At 38.4% G+C, this 23037-nt stretch overlaps 2 protein-coding genes across 2 annotated transcripts in view; one reads left to right on the forward strand and one right to left on the reverse strand.

Moving 5' to 3' along the window:
- Window positions 1–20972, reverse strand: part of POLK (polymerase (DNA directed) kappa) — a 106756-nt gene extending 85784 nt beyond the window's left edge. Inside the window, exon 1 of the mRNA XM_011996502.1 lies at window positions 20814–20972. The gene's annotated coding sequence lies outside the window, so the exon portion shown is untranslated. The remainder of the gene's footprint in view (window positions 1–20813) is intronic.
- Window positions 20594–23037, forward strand: part of COL4A3BP (collagen, type IV, alpha 3 (Goodpasture antigen) binding protein) — a 155336-nt gene continuing 152892 nt past the window's right edge. The window contains exons 1-2 of the mRNA XM_011996488.1: window positions 20594–20969; window positions 21223–21622. Coding sequence (XP_011851878.1) covers window positions 20884–20969; window positions 21223–21622 — 486 coding nt within the window. The 5' untranslated portion in view covers window positions 20594–20883. The remainder of the gene's footprint in view (window positions 20970–21222; window positions 21623–23037) is intronic.

A 23037-nucleotide genomic window follows, 5' to 3' on the forward strand; every position in this document is an offset into this window, starting at 1 on the left:
TAAACCACTTAAACATATATTATATAAAAAGCATCTGATAATAAACAACAGCATCTGGGATTTACACTAAATTAGTAAAAATAATTATTCTCAATTGATGAGATGACTGTTACAGTTTTTCAGAATTTGTCTAACAGGTTTTCCGGTCTTCACCAGAAAGCTTGATGAGATGATATCTCTCTCTCCTCTGAGGTACTATAACTTGGTTTGTATTCAGTAATTTTTTTTTGACGTTTCAAAAAACACTAATGGAAGGTTTATGAAAGAAAGCATGGGTTAAAAAATATTGCAAAACACCGAGCTAGATTAGTTCATCAAACTATCACAATATGTGGTTTATGTTAGTTTAATTTTTTTCATAAAATAAAAAGCAGTCTAGACTTACCAGTAACTTTTTTAAAATTAATGAGATCTAAATATGCTGTTTATTTTAAGAAGGCTTAAAAAATGTGCACATGATATATATAGCATTATGAAAATTCATAAAATGTTAACGGTAATTGCCAGCATATGAAGTACTTATTTCTATACTACAAAGTACACTAAAAAATATAATTTGAACTGCAAATATACATTTTCTAACACTACTAAAATAATTATTATAAAATATACATTTCCTAACACTACTAAAATAATTACTTTCAATAATACTTCACAGATGCTAGGAAAGCACAAAAGACACAACAAACTAATGTCATAACGTGTAATTAAGTGACCTGTTTCTAACAAATAGAATATAGCAGAAGTAGAAGTGATGGAATGTAACATCTAAAAATGGGTTAGGTTAGTGGGGCCAAGATGGCAGACTAAAAGCAGCTCATGTGCACTGCTCTCACAGAGAATAAGCAAAAGGGCTAGTGAACACTGACCCTGCAGGCTGATCATCTGAGAAACAATGTTGGGATCTATCAAGGCAGCAGGGGAACACAGAGAGCACAGAGGAATGAAGCTGGGCACCAGCTTGTCTGGGCTGAGCACAGAGTCAGGAGAACCACACCTGAAAGGGTGAGTGAGAGCCCCCAGGGGGATTCACACTTTCCACAGGGACCTGTGCAAGACTGGGAATGGGAGATTCCCCCTGGCCACCCTGTGCCCCCCATCCCCACGCTTCCAGACTGAGGCAGAGAGCCACTGGGATGTTTGGTGGAGGCAACTCTGAAGTCCAAGTGGACCTCTATAAGCCTTGGGCTCTGGAGCAGATCAGCACCAGTGTTATAGCCCCAGTAGAGGCCGCCACTGCAGTGCCTGAAAACAGTATTTCTCCACTACTCCTTGCTGGATGGGGCTCAGCAACAGTCTCCAGCCCAGTAGTTCTGCTTCAGCCAGAATTTGGCTGGCCACTCCACCTACCCTTGCCACAGGTAGCCAGGCAGGCAATGCTTGCTAGAGCTTCTAGCCCAGCAGTCCTGTTTCTGTGTGAACTCAGCTGAAGGACGCAGCTTCCTGTCATCCCAAGAAACACCGGGACAGCAAATTACATGACCCTACCCGCCCCCGTCACTGGTAGTCAGGCCAGCAATGCTTGTGAGAACTTCCAGCCCAGGGGCTCCACATCTGTGTGAACTCAGCAGGAGGGTGCAGTTTCCTGTTGTCCCAGTAAACACCCAGACAAGAAAGCATGCCACCCTGCCCATCCCTGCCTCTGGCAGCTGGGGGGCAACACATGCTAGAGCTTCCAGCCCAGAGGTCCTGCTTCTGTGGGAACTCAACTAATGGGCACAGCCTCCTATTGTCCCAGCAAACACCCAGGGGGCAGGGTGGGTGCCTCCACCCACCCCCACCACTAGTAGCCAGGTGAGCCATGCCTGCTTTAGCTTCTGGACCAGTGGTCCTGCTTCTGCCTGAATGTGCCAAGGGGTGCAGCCTCTTTTTGCCATAGAAACAACCAGATAGCAGAGCAGGCAATTCTACCCACCCTGCCTCTTATAGCCAGATGGGCCACAACTACTAGAACTTCTAATCCAGGGTTCCCACTTCCACCTGAACTCTGCGGGCAGGCACAACCCCATGCTTCCCCAGGAAGCACACAGATAGTAGATTAGGGCTGATGTGGCAAGAATGCAGCCTCTCTGCGAACTGAGGACCCTGACTGAGGAAGCTCTGTGGACCAGAACACCCTCCCAAAAAATGCAGGCACAGAGAAAGTAATCAGACGGCGCTCCTGCAAGACCCAGGAACAGACTAGAATCAAAGCTCGTCAACTGAATCCACCTTATACCATAATCAAATCCCCAAGGGCATCAAAGAAGAGAAAAGCAAAAAAATCTATCCAAAGGACAGCAACATCAAAAACTGAAGGAACATCAGCCCACACAAATGCGAAAGAACCAGCACAAGAACTCTAGCAACTCAAAAAGCCAGAGTGTCCTCTTACCTCCAAACGACCCACTAGTTCCCAGGCAATGGTTCTTAACTAGGCTGAAATGTCAGAGACAGAATTCAGAATATGGACAGAAACGAAGATCATCGATATAGAGGAGAAATACAAATAGATTCAGCTTTTTGAATACCCTGAAATGTGAGAAACATAAAGAAAAACACATTTGGGATCAACTGGAGATCTTCCCAGTAATCCAGAGGGTAATTTCTTCAATAATCATGGCATCTAAAACGGCTTATTTTCTCCAGACGTTACCTAACCTAAAAACTGAAAAATCAACTATCAAGAAAATAGGGCCCTATATTTCTACTTAAAGGAAAAGGGAAAGTAAAGGGAAAGCATTATTCATAAAAAGTAAGTTTTTATTGTTCTTAGTCATTTCATGTGAATTTGAGTGAACTAAGATTTACTGCAAAATTTGTGCTGATAGTTCTATTGTATCTCCTGGAACGTAAGACTGGATATGAAGGGTATAATTTCATCTATGTGTATACATTTATACTCAATTATATGTATGTACTTATATAATTGAAATGTATTAAGTATTTTTTTACACTATTTCAATCTAAAAGATCTCTACATACTCCAGTATACATTTTGATATGTTTATATATATATATTACAAGATTATAATCTGTGTACTTGGCCTTTCATATCCATGGGTTCCACATCTGTGTATTCAACACATTGTATATAAAAAAAATTTTTTTAATCTGTACTGAACATGTGCAGACATTTTTCCTTGTCATTATTCTCTAAACAATAGTATAACAACTATTTATACCGCATTTACAACTATTTGTATAGCATATACTATGTAACAGTATAACAATTACTTATATAGCATCCAAACCATGCATCCATGGTTTGTGTGTGTTCCTCTCCAAATCTCATGTTGAAATGTGATCCCCAATGTTGGAGTGGGGCCTAGTGGGAGGTGTTTAGGTCATGGGGGTGGGTCATGGGGGTAGGTCATGGCCTATGACCCTCATGAATGGCTTAGTGCCCTCCTTGTGTTAATAAGTGAGTTCTTGCTCTGAGTTCAGAGTTCACAAGAGATTTGGTTGTTAAAAAAAGTGTGGCACCTTCCCCCTCTCTCTTTTGTTCCTGCTCTCTCCATGTAATGTGCCTGCCTCCCCTTTGCCTTCTACCATGATTGGAAGCTTCCTGAGGCCCTCACCAAGAGCGGATGCTGTATAGCCTGCAGAACCATGAGTCAAAATAAATCTCTTTTCTTTATAAATTACCCAGTCTCAGATATTCCTTTAAAGCAATGCAAATGGACTAACATAATTGGGTATTCTAAGGAATCTACAGATGATTTAAAGTCTATGGAAGACTATATAAAGGTTATATATAAATGCTATGCCATTTTATATCAGGGGCTTGAGCATTCATGGATTTTGGTGTCTGTGGGAGGTCCGGGAGCCAATCCCCCATGGATATCAAGGGATAACTATATTCACTTAATGTAATGAAAATACATAACTTTATATTTTATAATATCTATTTCATTATATTCTATTTTTGTTTAAGAGACAGGATCTTGCTTTGTTGCCCAGGTTGGAGTGCAGTGGCACAATCATAGCTCACTGTAACCTCAAACTTCTGGGCTCAAGTGATCCTTCTGACTCAGCCTCCAGAGCAGGTAGGACTACATGTATGTGCCACCTTGCCTGAATTTTTTTTTTTTTTTTTGGTAGAGTGGAGTTCTTGCTATGTTGCCCAAATTGATCTTGAACTCCTGGCGTCATGTGATCCTCCTGCCTAGGCCTTTCAAAGTGCTGGAATTACAGACATGAGCCACCATGCTCCAACACACTCTAATTCTAATATAGCATCAATGTTTATTCCAATGATAAAAGTTCATGTTTGCTACAAAAAAATTTTATATCAGAATGCATAAAAGGGAAACAAAGATAATAAATGTATCATGCAACAATCCAGAGAGAATGATCATTAATATAATATTTTGGGATACTTCATTACTTTCTTCTATGTCTATTTCCTCACATATTTTATACAAAAATGACATCATGCTATTCATACTGCTTTGTAACCTTTTTCCCCCTCTTAATCATAGAATTATTTTTATTTAAATAATTATAGAATTATAGAATCATTTTTTCTTCCATATTTTTTCTACTTATATGGAGTATAAGTGTGTAATCTATACATTTTAGACATAATTGATTTCATCCCACATATTGTTTTGCAGTCTGTGTTCTTTATTTAAGACTGTATGAAAGGAAACTTTCCATGCCATCATGATGTGTCTGGGTATCTGAATTTAGTTTGGCCATTTGGGGATGGTTGAACTTTAACTTCGTGCTTCAAAAATCTTTGTCTGACAGTACCAATATTCTAATATTATTTTTAATGGTTGTGCAGTCCTACACTGTATGGTTGAACTATATTTTATATAACAGCTCCCTAGTGACAGCAGTTAGGTTGTTTCTAATTTTTCTCTATTATAAAAAATGCTGTGATGAATATCTGTGCCCACACATTTTTAGACATTGGTCTTAATAAGACAGATATTTTAAGGAATACACAAGGAATTCTTTAACACTTAAGTGGTCTTCTTACCTATCAGCCTGCCTGGTTATCTATTCCTTTCCAAAAAGATTTTGAGATACCTCATAAAAAGAATTAAAAATTTAAGTGAAAGCAAAACAACCAGGTTAAGAGAAGAAAAGCAGGTATGTATGTCAACAGCAAAGTCCAAATAGTTGATCTAAGAATAAAACTACATATATATACACATACACATGTATATATGTGTGTGTGTGTGTGTGTGTATATATATATATAAAATATTTTTTGAGACAGTGTCTCACTCTGTCACCCTGGCTGGAGTACAGTCACACAATCCTGCCACCTCAGCCTCTCAAGTAGCTGGGACCACAGGTGTGTACCACCAAAACTAGCTAATTTTATTTTATTTTTTTGCAGAGACAGTGTCTCACATGCCCAGGCTGCTCTAGAACTCCTGGGCTCAAGCAATCCTCCTGCCTTGCCCTCCCAAAGTGCTGAGATTAGGGGTGTGAACCATTGCACCTGGCCAAAACAACATCTTAAGATTTCCAACAACTGGAATTTAAAAAAAAATGTTTGATTATATAATTCTTTTTAGAAGGAATAAAACAAAGCATAACCTCCTTCGAGACTTTTTTATGTAATGAATTATATTTAAAAGCCAAATTTAATACACAATATCCTTCACTACCATTCATATCAAATACAGAAACAAAGTCAAAAGGGGTATCTTATGGTTTATGCTTATGAACATTAAAACTCCAATCAGACTGAGAGATAAACTCCACATACCTAGCTGACTCTCTTTATCTACTTTAGATACCTCTATCTTTTACTTCAAAGGAAAATAAATGGTTTTAGGTATTAAAATATTCACATTAGGCCAGGTGTGGTGGCTTATGCCCATATCCCCAACACTTTGGGAGGCTGAGGCAGGTGGATCACTTGAGGCCAGGAGTTCGAGACCAGCCTGGCCAACATGGCAAAACACGTCTCTATTAAAAATACAAAAATTAGCTGGGTGTGGTGATGCACATCTGTAATCCCAGCTACTCAGGAGGCTGAGGCATGAGAATCACTTAAACCTGGGAGGCGGAGGTTGCAGTGAGCCAAGATGGCACCACTGCACTCCAGCCTGGGCAACAGAGCAAGACTGTCTCCAAAAAAAAAAAAAGTCACATTAAATCAGAAGTTTATCTCCAACTGTTTAAATTATCGTTTTAAAATACTATGAAAAATATTGAAAAAGAAAAGAAATAAGGAGACAAACAAAACAAACAAAAGGGCACCAAATGGGACAAAAAATGATTGGATAATGCTTAATTTACATAGCAAAAATCTTATTAATTAGGTGCTGAGGGTGTTGTTTTCTAAGACAGAAAAATGTCCCCTCTCATTTCCTTTTCTGAAAATAAGAGCTTCCTAAATTTTGTTTTTGCTGAAGTCAAAGCAGTAGTAAAAGTGATTTCTCTTTTACAATACTGTCAGTGGTTTCTTCCCTTTTTTCTTTTTTTTTTAAAGAGACGGAGTCTCGCCCTTCCCTTTTCAAGATAGAGCCAACCTCTCTAAAGTTGAACAAAAATGAAACAGATAAAAATAGAAAATACGAAATTCTACAAAGGTTGGTTATATTTACTATGAAAGCTAAAAACAGGCATATATAAATGGTAACTAATGTTTTCCAACAATTTACCATTTGCCAAGCAGATACTAAGTGCTTAGGAAGCATCCTCTCATTGCTACTCATGATTACTCATTAGTTTAGATATTTCATTAAAGTATCTTTAACACATAAGGAAATTGAGGTTAGAGAATTTGTATAATTCGCCCATGATCACAAGAGGTACTCAGGCTGAAACTCAAATCCAGATTCTGTCTCCGAAGCCCGCATTCTTAATCAGTATGCCAAATATACAACTACGCCTAAGATGCCAGTTTTATCTTCATTCTCAAAAGATATTTTCATCAGATTTAGAATTGAATCGACAGTTTTTTTTTTCTTTCAGTACTTTAAAGATGTTGCTCCACTGTTTTCTAGCCTCCATTATTTCTGCTAAGGCCATGATCACTCAAATTGTTGTTCCTCTATGTATGTTTTCCCTTTTTGAGACAGTTGTGGCCATTATGATTGTTTCTTCTTCTTCCTTTAATCTCTCTCTCATCTCCCTTTGGAGGTTCAATTACCTGTTACTCCTGTTATTACTCCTTTGCTATTGTTCCATAGGTACCTGAGTTTCCTTTTCTGTTGTTTTTTTTTTAATCTTTTCCCTTACTCTTCTTCATATTGGTTATTTTGTATTGCTATCTTCGAACTGACAGACCAATTCCTCTGTCATTTCCATTCTGCTATTAAGTCCATCTAGTAACATCATTTTGATTTCAGACACTGTATTTCTTAGTTCTACAGTTTCCATTTGATTTTTTATATTATCTTTTTTGCTGAGATTTCCTTTCTTTTTAGTGATACAAACATATTTCTTTACTTCATTAAGCACAGTTTTAATAGTTGCGTTAAAGTCTTTGTCAGATAGTTCCAACATCTGGATCATCTTGGGGTTATCATCTATTGACTTGTCTTTTCTTTGAAAATAGTTCACATTTCCCTGGCTCATATATCAAGTAATTGTATCCTGGATATTGTAAATGCTGTGTTGTAAGAACTCTGGATTCTGGTTAATCTTTCTGAAGAGTGTTAATATTTTTGTTTTAGCAGGCAAATAAACCCTAACTGAAAACTCTCTATGTCTGGTGAGGAGAGAGACTCAGATCTCAGTTCAGATTGCTTTCAATTTGCCCTGGGCATGCATGTAGACTATGCCAGTCAGAGAGTCAGGTGAAGCTTTTATATGGCATTTAGAATTTTCATTCTCTGGCTCTCTCTTTTCGTGGGTTCCTTCCCTACTCTTTGGTAGCACTGGCCCCCTTTCCCTGGTTCTTTTGGACAGAATAATGAGGGGCTTCCTAGTGGAACATTAGTTATGCCATACTGTGTTTGCCCTCAAGGCAAAGCTGCAAAGAATGAGAATCTCACTCTGTAAGGGTTGCTTTGTCAAAGTTTGATACCTTCCAAAATCTATCTGCTTTTTGTTCCAGACCCCACAAGTAATTGATGTTTGTATTTTTTTTTCTAGGTTTTCAGTCATGTGCAGGAGCTTACTTCTCCCTATTGGAAGAAGTTGTTTCTCAAAAATTTAAAAGCAAATAAACTTATACATAATTTACTTCATATTCCTAAAGTACTAAAATAACTTTTGCTCTCCAAAGTGCAGCTATTCTCCATGTTTAAACAGATGTTTGCTGACAGCACTGACTTCTCCAAGATCCAAAGCGAGGAGAGCAGTCAATTAAACTCCAGTCTCTTCTAAAATTTTAATCCTAGGTTGGTTTCAGATGGGTTAACACAGTCATTCAACCCTCAAGTATTTAAGGGAGGCACCTGGAACTGACTCAGTTCCTAGATTTAAACCTGTTCAGTGAACTGTCCACCCCTATCTTCAAAATACAGAGATAAAACAGGTTCTCGTATTCTCTATGAGAACCTCCTCCTATTCCTGCTTCCTCTTATCTGCCCTTTTTACAATCTGAAAGTTTTTTTTTTGTTTTTTTTTTTTTTTGTTTTTTTTTTTGAGATGGAGTCTCACTCTTGTCACCCAGGCTGGAATGCAGTGGCGCAATCTTGGCTCATTGAAACCTCTACCTCCTGGTTTCAAGTGATTCTCCTGCCTCAGCCTCCTGAGTAGGTGGGATTACAGGCGCCCGAAAGCACACCCAGCTAATTTTTGTATTTTTATTAGAGACAGGGTTTCACCATGTTGGTCAGTGTGGTCTTGAACTCCTGACCACAGGTAATCTGCCTGCCTCGGCCCGCAAAGTGCTGGGATTACAGTTTTAAGCCATGGCGCCCAGCCTACAATCTTAAAGTTTTATCTGTCTCTGACATGCAACATACATGCCTTCCTCACCTCCCCAGAATCCTCATTATGCATATTTTAAATTGTTTTCTAGTTTTCAAAAAACACTCTCTAGTGAAAAACAAAAAAGCAAAAACAAACAAAAAAAAAACAACCAAGGCTTTCCAAGGCTTTAAAAATTCCCAGGCCTTCTTTCAAGAACATAACCTACAAAACCTACCTTGAATCATGTACCTGTTTAACTTAATCACAAAACAGTTTGGGTTCTCATTCCACAATAAAACTAGCAATAATCCCTAGAAAGAAGCAAAGGTCTTTGTTTGCAGAAAGCCTTTGTATCTGGAGTTTACAGGTATTCCTTAACTTTACACATCTTTTCACATATCTGCATGAGGGCTACGGTAAATATTACTGCATATTAGTCATTGATCCCCTTGACTTTACTTTGGTCCTTGGTAATTCTCTTAGATTGCAATTTACACAGTATGGTTCTACTACGAACTGATTTCTATGGTGTGATCTACATGACAGACATACCTTTTTTATATGGAAACCTGAAAAATGATTTTAATATTTTAGGTATTTCTAACTAAAATGACATTTAGATATCCCAATGGATAAGTATTTAATAAATACACTCATATATAATATTTTCTATTTTGTAATGCAAAAAATTTTACTAGATTGGACAAAGATAAATCAACTAGCAGTATATTACGATGTGCTTTGACCTTTAAGATAAAGAGTATCTTATTTAGGCAAATTATTCTTATTTTGTAATGAATTACAACAGCTAACCCTGAGATGGGGAAGGAAATATAAACCAACTCAGGTTTGGTTGTAAAATAAAATTGAAGAATGTAGTTACACTAGCCCTTATATACCACCAGGGTCTTTTATTTCTGAGTTTCTTCTTTGAGCAACTTTATTTGTAAACATTAATATTTCATATCTTATTTTCTTAGAAGTTTTCCAAAGAAAAAAGGATTCTTTTTTTTTTTAAAGAATAAAACTGATTCTATCCTACAATTACCATCTGAATGTATTCATCCTCTTTATTAATTTAAAATGCATAACAGAATCTTAGGGATCCTGTTTTTCCTATGCTCTGTATTTTAGTATTTCATCATCCTAGGGTTTATTTAACCATTACTCATGAATTATTTCTTGGGAGATATGCTAAAAATAAAATAATTAAAAAATAAAATGGAATCACCTAAAAAGATGATCCAATAGGAAATCATTTTTATATCATATTTCAGCTCTCATATTGTTTTCCACAGTATAACATCTTTGAAAGCAGAAAAGCATAGAAACCTCATTTTTGCAGTCTTCTTTTCAGTGGCTTTTATTAACACCATTAAGAGTTCTGAAACCAGTTTTGGGTTCCAAATGGTAAGTAGAAGTAAGCTGGCTTCATTCCCTCACTAGCGAAAACCAAAAACAAATATATGGTGCTGAGATTATTGCTAGCAATATCCCATAACTCAAATTTGTAGCTCAAATGGTTCCAAGGGACACAAAAAAGTGAAAAAAACTCCAAGCAGCCAGAAAAAGAATCAGAATTCAGTATCTATGACACCCCTCCCCACAACCTGCCTGACACCAAGTATGTGGAAAATTTCCCTGACTCACAGTGTCTAAACTGGAAAAAGTGAGACTGAAGTAGACAACCAGTTTCCCTCACCATCTTGGGGTCCTGGTGGCCCACAGGGTCGCTGACTCAACCCATGGGAAGCATCATAAGTATGCAAAGGGAAAAATAGCCCTGAGGACACTCAGAGACAGAGGAGGAAGGGAGGACTACCACTCTCAGTCTTGGAAACTCTGCTCTTTAACTTAGTCAAAGGAGACACCAAATCAGAGTACTTGTTCGGCAGGACCACTAGGCAGGAGGTACGTTCCACAGGTCCCCTGGGTACAAACCCCTAGCCAGCCTTTCTACACTGCTGAGATATCACCTTCGGGACCTCCTCAAATCCTAACAGGCAGCAATCTGATCCTTTACTAGGCTAGAGGCAAACCTGGAATCAAGGCTCCATCTAGTGCCAAAAAAGAGGCAGAGTGACGTAGCAGAAAAAAAAGAAAAAGAAAAAGAAAGAAATTCAACAGGTAAGTTACAAAGAATCTCTAAGCAAACATGTCCAATAAAAACCAAACTAGTCAGAGAAGTCTAAAATAAGCAAATGATGTTTCAGTGCAAAGACATAGATTTACGTCCAAAAGAAACAACAGCAAACCATCATCTCCTCAAATGGACAAAGTAAGGAACCAGTGACTAACCCTAATGAGACAGTGATTTGTGAACTCTTGGACCACGAATACAAAATAGTGATTTTATGGAAACTCGGTGACATCCAAAATAACACAAAAAATAAATTTAGAAATGTATCAGAGAAAATTATCAGAGTTTGAAACAATAAAAAATCAAACAAATCTTGGTGGAACTGAGAAATATGTTTGCTGAACTAAAAAAATCATTAGAGGCTCTCAACAACATAGTGGATCAATCAGAAAAAACAATCAGTGAGCTAGAAGACGGGCTATTTTAAAACACATAGATGAGGAAAAATAATAAAAAGGAATGAAGATTGCCTAGAAGATACAGAAAATCACCTCAAAAGAGCAAATCTAAGAATTACTGGTATTCAAGGAGCTAAGCAAGAGCAGGAGTAGAAAGTTTATTCAAAAAAATAAAGCCTCCCAAAATCTAAGAAAAATTATCAATATTCAGGCCAGAGAACACCAAACAGATTTGACCTAAATAAAACTACCCCAAGGCATGTAATAATCAAACTCTCAAATGTCAAGGACAAAGAGAGGATCTTAACAGTAGCAAGTTAAAAGAAGCAAGTAACATATAAAGGAGCTTCAATTTGTTTGGCAACAGACTCCTCAATGGGAACCAAATAAGCCAGGAGGGAGTGCGGATGACATTTTCAAAGTGCTGAAAGAAAAAACTGCCATTCAAGAATATTATATTCAGCAAATCTATCCTTCAACTACAAAAAAAGAAAGATAGACTTTCCTAGACAAACAAGCACTGAGAAAATTCACCATCACCAGACTCATTTTACAAGAAATACTAAAGGGAGCTCTTCAATCTCAGAGGAAAAAAAATGTGCAAAAAGAAAACATTTAAAGGTATAAAACCCACTGCTAGTCTATTACAGGCACTGTGGTTCATGCCTGTAATACGAGCTACTTGGAAAGCTGAGTCAACAGAGAACTGACTGAGGCTAGGAGTTTAAGACTATCCTGGGCAACATCATAAGACCTTATCTCTAAAAAAATTCCTTTTTTCTAATTACCTGAGCATGGTGGCAAATGCCTATCGTCCCAGATACTTAGGAGGCTAAGTTGGGAGAATCATTTGAGCCAGGAGTTTAAGACTACAGTGAGCTATGATTATGTCACTGCACTCCAGCCTGGGTGTAGAGGCAAGACCCTGTCTCTGAAAACAAAAATAAAATAAATGCACTGGTAAAAGTAAGTACACAGACAAACCCAGGATATTCTAATACTATAATTGTTGTTGGTCCTCTCATAATTCTAGTATGAAGTCTAAAAGACAAACTTGTTAAAAACAATAGTAGCTACAGCAACCTGTTAAGAGATAGGCAATATAAAAATAGGTAAGTTGAGACAATAAAAAGTCAAAATTTAGGGGCGATGGAGCTAAAGTGTAGAAGTTTTTAAGTTTCTTTCTTTGTTAGTTTCTATTTTTTTCTTCGTTATCTAAGATAAGTTTTCATTGTTTTAAAATAACTTGTCATAACTCTAAAACTTTTTAATAAACCTCATGGTAACCACAGTGCAAAAACCTGTAATAGATACACTAAAAATAAACAGCAATTAATTAAAACATACTATCAGAGAAAATCACTTAACCACAAAAGAACACAGAAAGGAAAAGAGAGAAGTACAAAAGAACCAGAAAACAAGCAACAAAATGGCAATAATAAGTTCTTACTTACCAATATTAACACTGAATGTAAATGAACTCAAGTCTCCAATTAGAAGACACAGAATAGCTGACTGGATAAAGAAGAAAGACCAAATCATACAACGCCCACAAGAAATCCACTTCACCTACAAAGACACATATAACACTATAAGTGAAGGAATGGAAAAAGATATTCCACGCAAGGGGAAACCAGAAAAGTGCAGGAGTAGTTAACACATCAAATAAAATATGACTATAAGTCAAAGACTCCAAAAAGTGACCAAGAAGGTCACTATATTATGATAAACAGGTCAATTCAGCAAAAGGATATAACAATTAATAATATCTAAGCACCCAATACCAGAATACTCAAGTCTATAAAGCAAATATTGAGAGACACAAAGGGAGAGAGAGAGTACAATATAATAATAGTAGGGAGACTTCAACACCCTACTCTCAGGAAAGGACAAATCATACAGACAAAGAATCAACAAAGAAACAGGGGAGTTAAACTAGACCAAATAGGCCTAATTGACATAAAAAATCTCACCCAACTGCTGCAGAACAGACAACCTTTTCATCAGCATATGGAACATTCTCCAGAACAGACCACATCTTAGGCCACAAAACAAGTCTCAACAAAGTCAATAAAGTAGAAATCATATCACATATCTTTTGTAACCACAATGGAAAAAAACTTGAAATCATTAACAAGAGGAACCTCGGAAACAATACAAAAAAATTAATTAATTAATTGTTTGATTTAATTTCGAGCAAGTTCAAATCAAATGACTTGTTCCTGGCAGGGCAAGGTGGCTCATGCCTATAATCCCAGCACTTTGAGAGGTCAAGGCGGAAGGACCTTGTTTGAAGCCAAGTGTTTGAGTACCAGCCTGGGAAGCATAACAATACCTGGGTTGGCTGGGCTTGGTGGTGTGTGCCTAATGTCTTAGCCACTCAGGAGGCTGAGGCAGGAGCATCCCCTGAGCCAAGGAGATTGAAGATGCAGTGCGTCATGATCACACCACTGCACTCCAACCTAGGTGACAAAGTGAGACCCTGTCTCTATTTAAGAAGGGAATTTAAAAATATTCTGAATCAAATGACAATGAAAATACAAAATACCAAAATCTATGGGATACAGCAAAAGTAGCAGTACTAAGAGAGAAGTTTACAATAATAAATGTCTACATCAAAAAAGGAGAAAAATTTCAAATAAATAACCTAACAATGCATCTCAAAAACTAGAAAAGCAAGAACAATCCAAAATCAAAATTAGTAGAAGAAAATAAATAATAAAGGTAAGAACAGCAGTAAATAAAATTGAGACTAAAAAATATAGATCAACAAAAGTTTTTTTCAAAAGATAGATGAAATTGACAAAACTTTAGACAAAGAAAAGAAAGAAAATTCAAATAAATAAAAACAGAAATGAAAAAGTAGACATAACAACTGAGACCACAGATATACAAAGAATCTTTATATACTGTTATGAGCAACTATATGCCAACAAATTGGAATAGCTAGAAGAAATGGATAAATTCCTGGACACTTACAACCTACCAAGATTGAAACAGGAATAAACTGAAAACCTGAACAGACCAGTAAGTAACAAGATGGAAGCTGCAATAAAAAGTCTTTCATCAAAGAAAAGCCTGGAACCTGATGGCTTCGCTGCTGAATTCTACCCAACATTTCGAGAAAAACTAATATCACTTCTACTCAAACTCTCCACCCCGCAAAAATAAAAATAAAAATAAAAAAAATCAAAGAGGGAATACTTCCAAACTAATTCTACAAGGCCAGCATTACCCTGATATCAAAACCAAATAAGGATACAACAAAAAAATAAAACTATAGGCCAATATTACTGATGAACATACATGCAAAAATTCTCAACGAAATACTAGCTAATCACATTAATAAGATCCTTCACCATGATCAAGTGGGATTCATCCAAGGGATGCAAGGACAGTTCAACATATTCAAATCAATAAACATGATACATCACATTAACAGAATCAAGAAAAAAAACATACGGCCATTTTCATAGACACTGAAAAAGTACTGGACAAATTCATCATCTCTTTATGATAAAAACCCTCAGCCAACTGGAATAGCAGGAATATAATCCCAGATAATAAAGGGCACATATGATAAAACCACAGCTAGCATCATCCTGAATGGGGAAATATTGAAAGCCTTTCCTCTAAGATCTGGAACAAGACAAGGATGCCCACCTTCACCACTGTTACCTAACATAATACTGAAAGCCTTGGTCACAGCAATCAGACAAGAGAAAGAAATAAAGGGCATCTAAATTGCAAAGGAAGGACTCAAGTTATTTTTGTTGGTAGGCAACATAATCTTATATTTACAAAACCCCTAAAGACTCCACCAAAAAGTTGTTAACAACTGATAAACAAATTCAGTAAAGTTTCAGGATACAAAATTAACATACAAAAGTCAGTACAGACATTTTTTATTTAGATTGCTTTCTTGATTTCTTTTTCATATTGTTTGCTGCTAAAGTATAACATTTATAATAGTTACAAATAATATAAAATACCTAGGAATTACCTTAAGTGAAAAATCTATAAAAGAAAACTACAAAACACTGATGAAGAAAATTGAAGACACAAATAAAAGGAAAGATATTCCAAGCTTGTGGAATTGGAAGAATATTGTTAAAATGACAATACTACCCAAAACAATTTTCAGATTCAATGCAATCTCTATCAAAATACCAGTGACATTCTTCACAGAAATAGAAAAAGAATCCTAAAATGTATATAAAACCACAAAAGACTCTGAATAGCCAAAGCAGTCCTAAGGGAAAAGAACATAGCTGGGGGCATTACACTATCTGACTTCGAAATATACTACAAAGCTATAGTAACCAAATGACCATAATACTGGCAAGAAAATAGACACATGGACAAATGGAACAGAATAGAGAACCCAGATATAAATCCACACATTTACAACCAATAATTTTTGACAAAGCAATCAAGAACATATCATGGTAAAAAAATAGTCTCTTCAATAAATGGTGCTGGGAAAACTGGATAACCAGATGCAGAAGAATGAGACTATCTCTCAGATATTTCTTCCGCATCTCTTTTTGATTTTTGATACAAAAATCAAATCAAAATGGATTAGAAACCTAAATCTAAGATCTGAAACTATGAAACTACTAGAAAAACGTATTTGGGAAATACTCCAGTACATAGGTCTGGCCAAATGCTGTTTTTTTGTTTTTTCGTTTTTTTTTTTTTTTGGAGACAGGGTCTCTGTCACCTGGCTTTGAATGCAGTGGCGCAATCACAGTTTTCTACAGCCTTGAACTTCTGGGCTCAAGCGATCCTCCCACCTCAGCCTCCTGAGTAGCTGGGACCACAGGTGTGTGCTACCACATCCAGCTAATTTTATTTATTCATTTAACTTTATTTATTTTTAAACTTTTTAAACTTTTAATTTTTTAAATTTTTTATTTAATTTTATTTTTAATTTTTAAACTTTTAAAATTCTTTTTGCGAAAGTAGGGTCTCCCTGTGTTGTCCAGGTTGGTCTCAAACTCCTGGGGTCAAGCAATCCTGTGCCTCAGCCTCCCAAAGGGCTGGGATTATAGGCATGAGGCACAACTCCTGGCCTGGCCAAAGACTTCTCTGTGTAAGACCGCAAAAACACTGACAACCAAAGCAAATGTAGACAAATTAGATTATATCAAGCTAAAAAGCTTCTTCACGGCAGAGTGAATCATCAAGAAAGTGAAGGGACAGCCCACAGAAGAGGAGAAAATGTTTGCAAACTATCCATCTGACAAGGGATTAATAACCAGAATACATAAGGAGCTCAAACAACTCAATAAAAGAAAAATAATTCGATTTAAAAATGGGCAAAATAGACATTTCTCAAAAGAAGGCATACTAATGGCCAAGAGTTAAATTAAAAAAATGTTCAACATCACTAATCATCATAGAAATGCAATTCAAAACCACAATGAGGTATCATCTTACCCCAGTCAAAATGGCTTAAAATTTTTTTTAAAGTATTATTATAATAGAGACGAGGTCTCACTATGTTGCCTAGGCTGGTTTTGAACTCCTGAGCAGCTCAAGGGATCCTCCCACCTCAGCCACCCAGAATGCTAGGATTACAGGCATGAGTCACCACGGGCAGCCTAAAATGGCTTTTATTAAGAAGATAGGGAATAATGGATGGTGGCAAGGATGTGGAGAAAGGGGAACCCTGCTACACTGTTGGTGGGAATGTAAATTAGTACAGTCACTATGGAATACAGTATGGAGGTTCCTCAGAAAACTTAAAATAGAACTACTATATGATCTAGCAATTCTACTACTAGATATATATCCAAAAGGGAAATCAATGTATTGAAGAGCTATCTGACCTCACATGTTTATTACAGCAGTAGTCACAATAGCTAAATTATGGAATCAACCATCAGTGGATGAATGGATAAAGAAAATGTGGTCTATATACACAATGGAATTTAGCCATAGAGAAAAGAATATCGGGCCTGGCATGTTGGCTCACGTCAAATCTCAACACTTTGGGAGGCCAAGGCAGGAGGACTGCTTGAGGCCTCCCTATTTCAAGAATATATGGAATAAAAATTTGAGTTTGCTATATTTTTATTATAATTTCTAATAAAGTTGTTTTTCCGCTATTCCTTTATTGCTGCTTCTCAGGACTATTCATAAAATGACCAAAAATATAAAAAATAAAATGATAGTAAATGACAATGACTATTTTTCTTGATAATACTAAATGTTAAAATCAACACGTTATTCCTTTTAGCAGCAACACAAGACAAGGTGATAGTTGCAAGAGGCTCCAGAGATCATTTAAATTATTTATGGGTAATTGGAACATATACTTGCTAATACACACTAGCAAGAAAAGAATTGTAAACTGGCTGTTATGTTATTGTACCTTAAAAATGTATGTGGGTGAATTTTCTTTTAAGAAAACTGTTAAACTAAAGAAAAACTATGTAACACACCTAGAATGTAATCTATCTGGCTCTGACAGATTCTCAAACGTTTAATCATTTAAAATAATTTGGGATAATAGTGTTTTGGAAATTTTTTTTTTTTTTTTTGAGACAGGGTCTCACTTTGTCACCTATACTGGAGTACACTAGCACGATCACTATAGCCTCAAACCTCTGGGGTCAAGCTAGCCTGTCGCCTCAGCACCCCGAGCAGCTAGGACTACAGGTATGTACCATTATGCCTGAGTGACAATCTAAAATCAATTCTATACGTATTAAAAGTTATGTATTACAAGCGTCTAAGGTCCAAAGTCTGGACTAGACTATTCACTAGCGATGATCTGGGCAATTTACTTAACTTCTTTGAACGTTAATTTCCTCATGTGTAAAATAAGAATAATGTCTACCTTGCAGGATTTTTGTGAAGAGTGAATAAATCAAATGAACCTAAAACAATGTTTGACATTTTGTAGGCCTTTAGCAAATGACACTTGCTACTTACAAAAAGCTATGATGTTATTTGATTCTTTGGTCTCTGACTGATTTTAATCACGTTAGTGATTTTTTTCTTGGGCCCTGTTAATGGCAGTTCCTACAACTTTCCTTCAATTATCAACCAGGCTAAACTTATTTCATTCATCGGTTATTATTTACTGAAAACCTCCTACGTCACAGGCAATTTAAAATCTTTATTCACTTTCTACACATAATTATTGTCAGAATACCTAGACAGTAAAATGCTAGAAAACAATGACTCTACAGAAGTGGTTTATATTTTACTTTTATAGTATCTCAGATGATCATATAGCAAGAGCTTAATAAAGATCTTAAACAGGGATAAACTATATTTTCATAAGCTATCACCATAGCAACATGTATGCTCTATAGAAATATTTTTTCAACTTATTTGACTAAGAAGAAAAGGATTTGAAATTATAGAAGTGAAACAATAAAAGGGTTAGAAGAAAACAGGAAGCAAAACACGTTTACAAAATAACTATCATGAGGATTCTACTGATACATAAGATACCAACACACTGCTTTATATAGTATGCCTTTAAAATATTAATAAAATAATTTCTCAATCTAACAGGAAAAGCAATTCAAAAGCTAAGCAAAATAAAAACGAAAGAAAGAACATGTGTACATGCCAAGAGTGGGCACTAATACTGTTCATCAGTGTACTGTACTGTGTGATTTTTAGACTAAAAGGTTTTTCAATGTTATAGTGAAGCCTATGAAATACCAACTACCCTAACAAGTTTTTATCCCATAAACCAAACAGATATGAGTAAAAGATAAGGGAATATATTTTCAATTTCATTGAATAGTAAGAATATTTCTCAATGAAACATTCTTAGCCTGGCTCTCATTTGTATAACAGGAAACAGAATAAAAAGGGTGGCCTACACACCCTTTGAAATGCCATTTCTGAAATCACTGTCTTATTCTCGAATGTTAGAACTTTTTGTGGGATCTGACATAGTCTCAAGTAGCTGTGAAGTGCATTAAGGTATCAATGAGTACCCCCATCTACCTCTTCCCTCCCACTTTTCCAAAAATACAGCTGTCTTTGGAAACTTAAATGGTAAAAATCAACAGATAAAGGAGTCTTAGACAGATATGCTAAGTCACCTTAAGGATCAAAGCTGCAGAATAAGACATGGCAGTATGAGCATAATACAGTAATAATTGACATTAGTAAAAGAATTCATCAATATAAATGGAGTGTGGATGGTCAGAAAAAGAAGAAAGTAAAAGAAAGCAAGATACATATTGGCAATGCCTACTTAAATATCCACTGCCACGATAGAGATAACCTAGCTTCATGCTACCAACCATTTAGAATCGTAATTAATCCCCCATTGAGGAAGTAAAAAGTAGGAGACTGGGATATGGGAAAAGGTCATCAAGCCTAGATTTGAAACCAGGATATAAAGAGCTGGAATTACAGGCACCCGCCACCCTGCTCGGCTAATTTTTGTATTTTTAGTAGAGACGGGGTGGTCTCAAACTCCCGGCCTCAGGTGATCCGCCCAACTCGGCCTCCCAAAGTGCTGGGATTACAGGCGTGAGCCACCGCACTCGGCTAGCGCTTTCCCTTAGACTCGAAATTTCGCTCCTTTCGTCCCATCCTTGTAGTAAAAAAGGTATTCTTTCTAAGGCTTAATAACAAATTTTACTCTTGGCAATTATCAGGAACTCGACTATATTAAAATAGCTAACGAGAGGAAATTACTGAAGCTACAAAGTCAAAGGTCTCACCATCAAAGTTATCCTTGACAACTGACAAGAGCTGTTAGATCTTCTTTTGGTCTTTCTGCTAATTCAACCCTAGTCTTAAAAATAGCCACCTATTGCCTAATCCCCTGTATACACAAAACCATTGCACTTCGGTATTTCTAATATGAGAAAGTTTCTATATATCCAAACTTTCCTATCTTTGAGGGGCAGGCATGTTTAACGTGGTTCTCAGTAAGATATTCATTTACAACTAAGAGAAAATCCCAGGCTATCATCTGACATTCTTGTTTTACTTTAAAAACCTTTCTAACGTTATTTATTCTCTGACAACCTCAAAATTACTTTCCACAAAGAAAATTCTAGAAATCTAAAAATGCGAAGTGCGTGCTTGTCAGAAGGTACTAAGGAAATTCTTCCTTTAAACGTCAAATGTGAATTCTAACTTCTAATGGATAAGACCCTCGAGATTTACAGCGGTGGTCTGGTGGAAAGAAAACCCCCTTGGCACTAGGAGCTCACAAAACCCCATCCCGTGGTTGAGGCGGAAGCGGCTACGCGCTCCCGGGCTTTCGACAAGCAGCCCTGCAACGCAGGTCCGTCATCTTCAGCAGAAAGCTCTCTCACGTCCTGGCCCGCAAGCCCGGAGGGTTCGTCATAAACACACAAGGCAAGGATAGAAGCGAGGCCAAGAGGCAGGTCACGCAACTGTCAAACGAAGCCCACCCACCGACTGACAAGTCCCCAAGGCGACAAGCGATCCCCGCGCGGGATACTCACCCGTTACCTCAGGATCGCGACTACAACTCCCAGGAGGCCGGGCGAGCGACGAACCAACGCCCTTCCCAGAATGCAGCACAGCGGCATCCCTATCCCGCCCTCTCCTTACTGCGCTCCTCCTACTTTTCTACCCCTCGTCATCCGGGAGAGCCGGAGGTAGGGTGCGGGAGGAGGATCCCGCACGCTTGGCGTGTCGCGTCAGACGCCGGGAGGGGGACGGGGCGGGGAGTAGGAGGGGAGAATGGGAGGACGAAGGGGAGGGGAAAGGACAGGGGAGGGGAGGGTAAATAGTGGGCCAGGCAGCAAGATGGCGGCGGTAGCGGAGGTGTGAGTGGACTCGGGTCTCAGCGGCCGGATTTTCTCTTCCCTTCTTCTCCCTTTTCCTTCGCTATTTGAAATTGGCATCGAGGGGGCTAAGTTCGGGTGGCAGCACCGGGCGCAACGCAGGGGTCCCGGCGACGGCGGCGGCGGCGGCGGCTGACGGCTGGAAGGGTAGGCTTCCTTCACCGCTCGTCCTCCTTCCCCGCTCCGCTCGGTGTCAGGCGCGGCGGCGGCGCGGCGAGCGGACTTCGTCCCTCCTCCTGCTCCCCCCCACAGCGGAGCTGGCACTCTTCGCTTCGCCATCCCCCGACCCTTCACCCCGAGGACTGGGCGCCTCCTCCGGCGCAGTTGAGGGAGCGGGGGCCGGTCTCCTGCTCGGCTGTCGCGCCTCCATGTCGGATAATCAGAGCTGGAACTCGTCGGGCTCGGAGGAGGATCCAGAGACGGAATCTGGGCCGCCTGTGGAGCGCTGCGGGGTCCTCAGTAAGGTGAGCAACCGGTGGTGCCAGGGGACCCCTGGCCAGACTCACCTGCCGCGAGGCAACCCGCTGAGGCGGTGGGGTGGGGCTGGCGGGAGGCGCGGAACGTGCCGGGGTGCGAGGCTGAGTACTGCTGCGGCGACTAGGGATGAGGCGGGGATATAGGGGGCCTGTCCTTGCTGCCCGAGGACTCGTCGGGGGCAGCCGAGGACCAGGGAAAGGGTGTATCAACCCGGGATCCAGTTTGGGAGACCAGATGCGTGCCGTGCCTTGGGACCTAGGGCGGCAGCTGTCCCGGGTGTAAGGAATCCGGGTTGGGCTTCAGCGGTGTCCGAACGATTGGGCACGGGAGCGGTTCAAGTCGGACCTCTTAAAAGAGGTTGGTCTGTCTGAGGATGCCAAGCCGAGTAGGTTGGGGGGCACTGCGGACGCAACTGTTTCGACAGAAGCCGGAGCGACTCGGCTTGGTGTTGAAATTTGAGGTGTTGAACTCGCCAGGTTAGATGTAGTGAGACAGATTAATGTGGAGGACTTTCGCCCTCACCCTGTACCTTAGTTCAGAATAGAGATATTGAATCGGCACGTGATGGGTACAGGAAATATTCATAGTAACTTGAAACATGTGAGAAAGGAGACTGATCTTTAGTCCAGGAAGAAGAGCATTATTTAATAATAAACTCTTTTTGCGGTAAGGGGTCCAGGGTAAGGAAAAGATGTTTTACCTTTTATGTATTTTTTAAAATCCGTGTATCAAAATTTTAGGAAAGCAGCCATTATAGAACTGCAGATGGGTGATCTCTTGATATTACATGGTTGGGATTTTTTTTTTTTTTAAGTTTTTGCTATAAGAATATTCACATAGCCTTTTGGACTTCTCTCCCCCTTCCTGTTAAACTTTTTTAGAAATGGCTGGAGCTAGCAGTTAACTTGGAGAGGGGGAGCTGGGCCAGTCCCTCAACAAGCTGGTCATAAGATACTATGTCATGTGCAGCTACTGGCTATTAAGAAATCACCCTGTTTCCAGTATTCATACTTTGGCACATCACTTGGACATTATTTGTGGAATTGTTTAATATAATGCTTTTATAATGTCTGTAGAAAGCTAATGAGAAGGGAACCAGAAAAGGCATGAGTAGTCAGAACTAAGGATTGCAAGTGTTGACTTTTATTTGTATAGCCGAAAAATTAGTTGTATATTGATGCTGTGATCATTCTTGAAATTTCAATGCAAGGTTTTCAGTAACGAGAAGCTCCTCAGGATTTCTTTACATTAAATGTATCCTGTAATTTAGGAATCTCTATTGAACACATTGTGTAGTAGGTACACATTTTCAGTTGATAATAGGAAGTGGGTTACTTGCTTCTCAGTGATTTTGATAGTTTCATCACTGCTCATAAGATGGGAAGCTGACTGCCATATTAGT

Source organism: Mandrillus leucophaeus, unplaced genomic scaffold (assembly GCF_000951045.1).
Source record: "Mandrillus leucophaeus isolate KB7577 unplaced genomic scaffold, Mleu.le_1.0 Scaffold114, whole genome shotgun sequence".
NCBI classification, from domain to species: Eukaryota; Metazoa; Chordata; class Mammalia; order Primates; family Cercopithecidae; genus Mandrillus; species Mandrillus leucophaeus.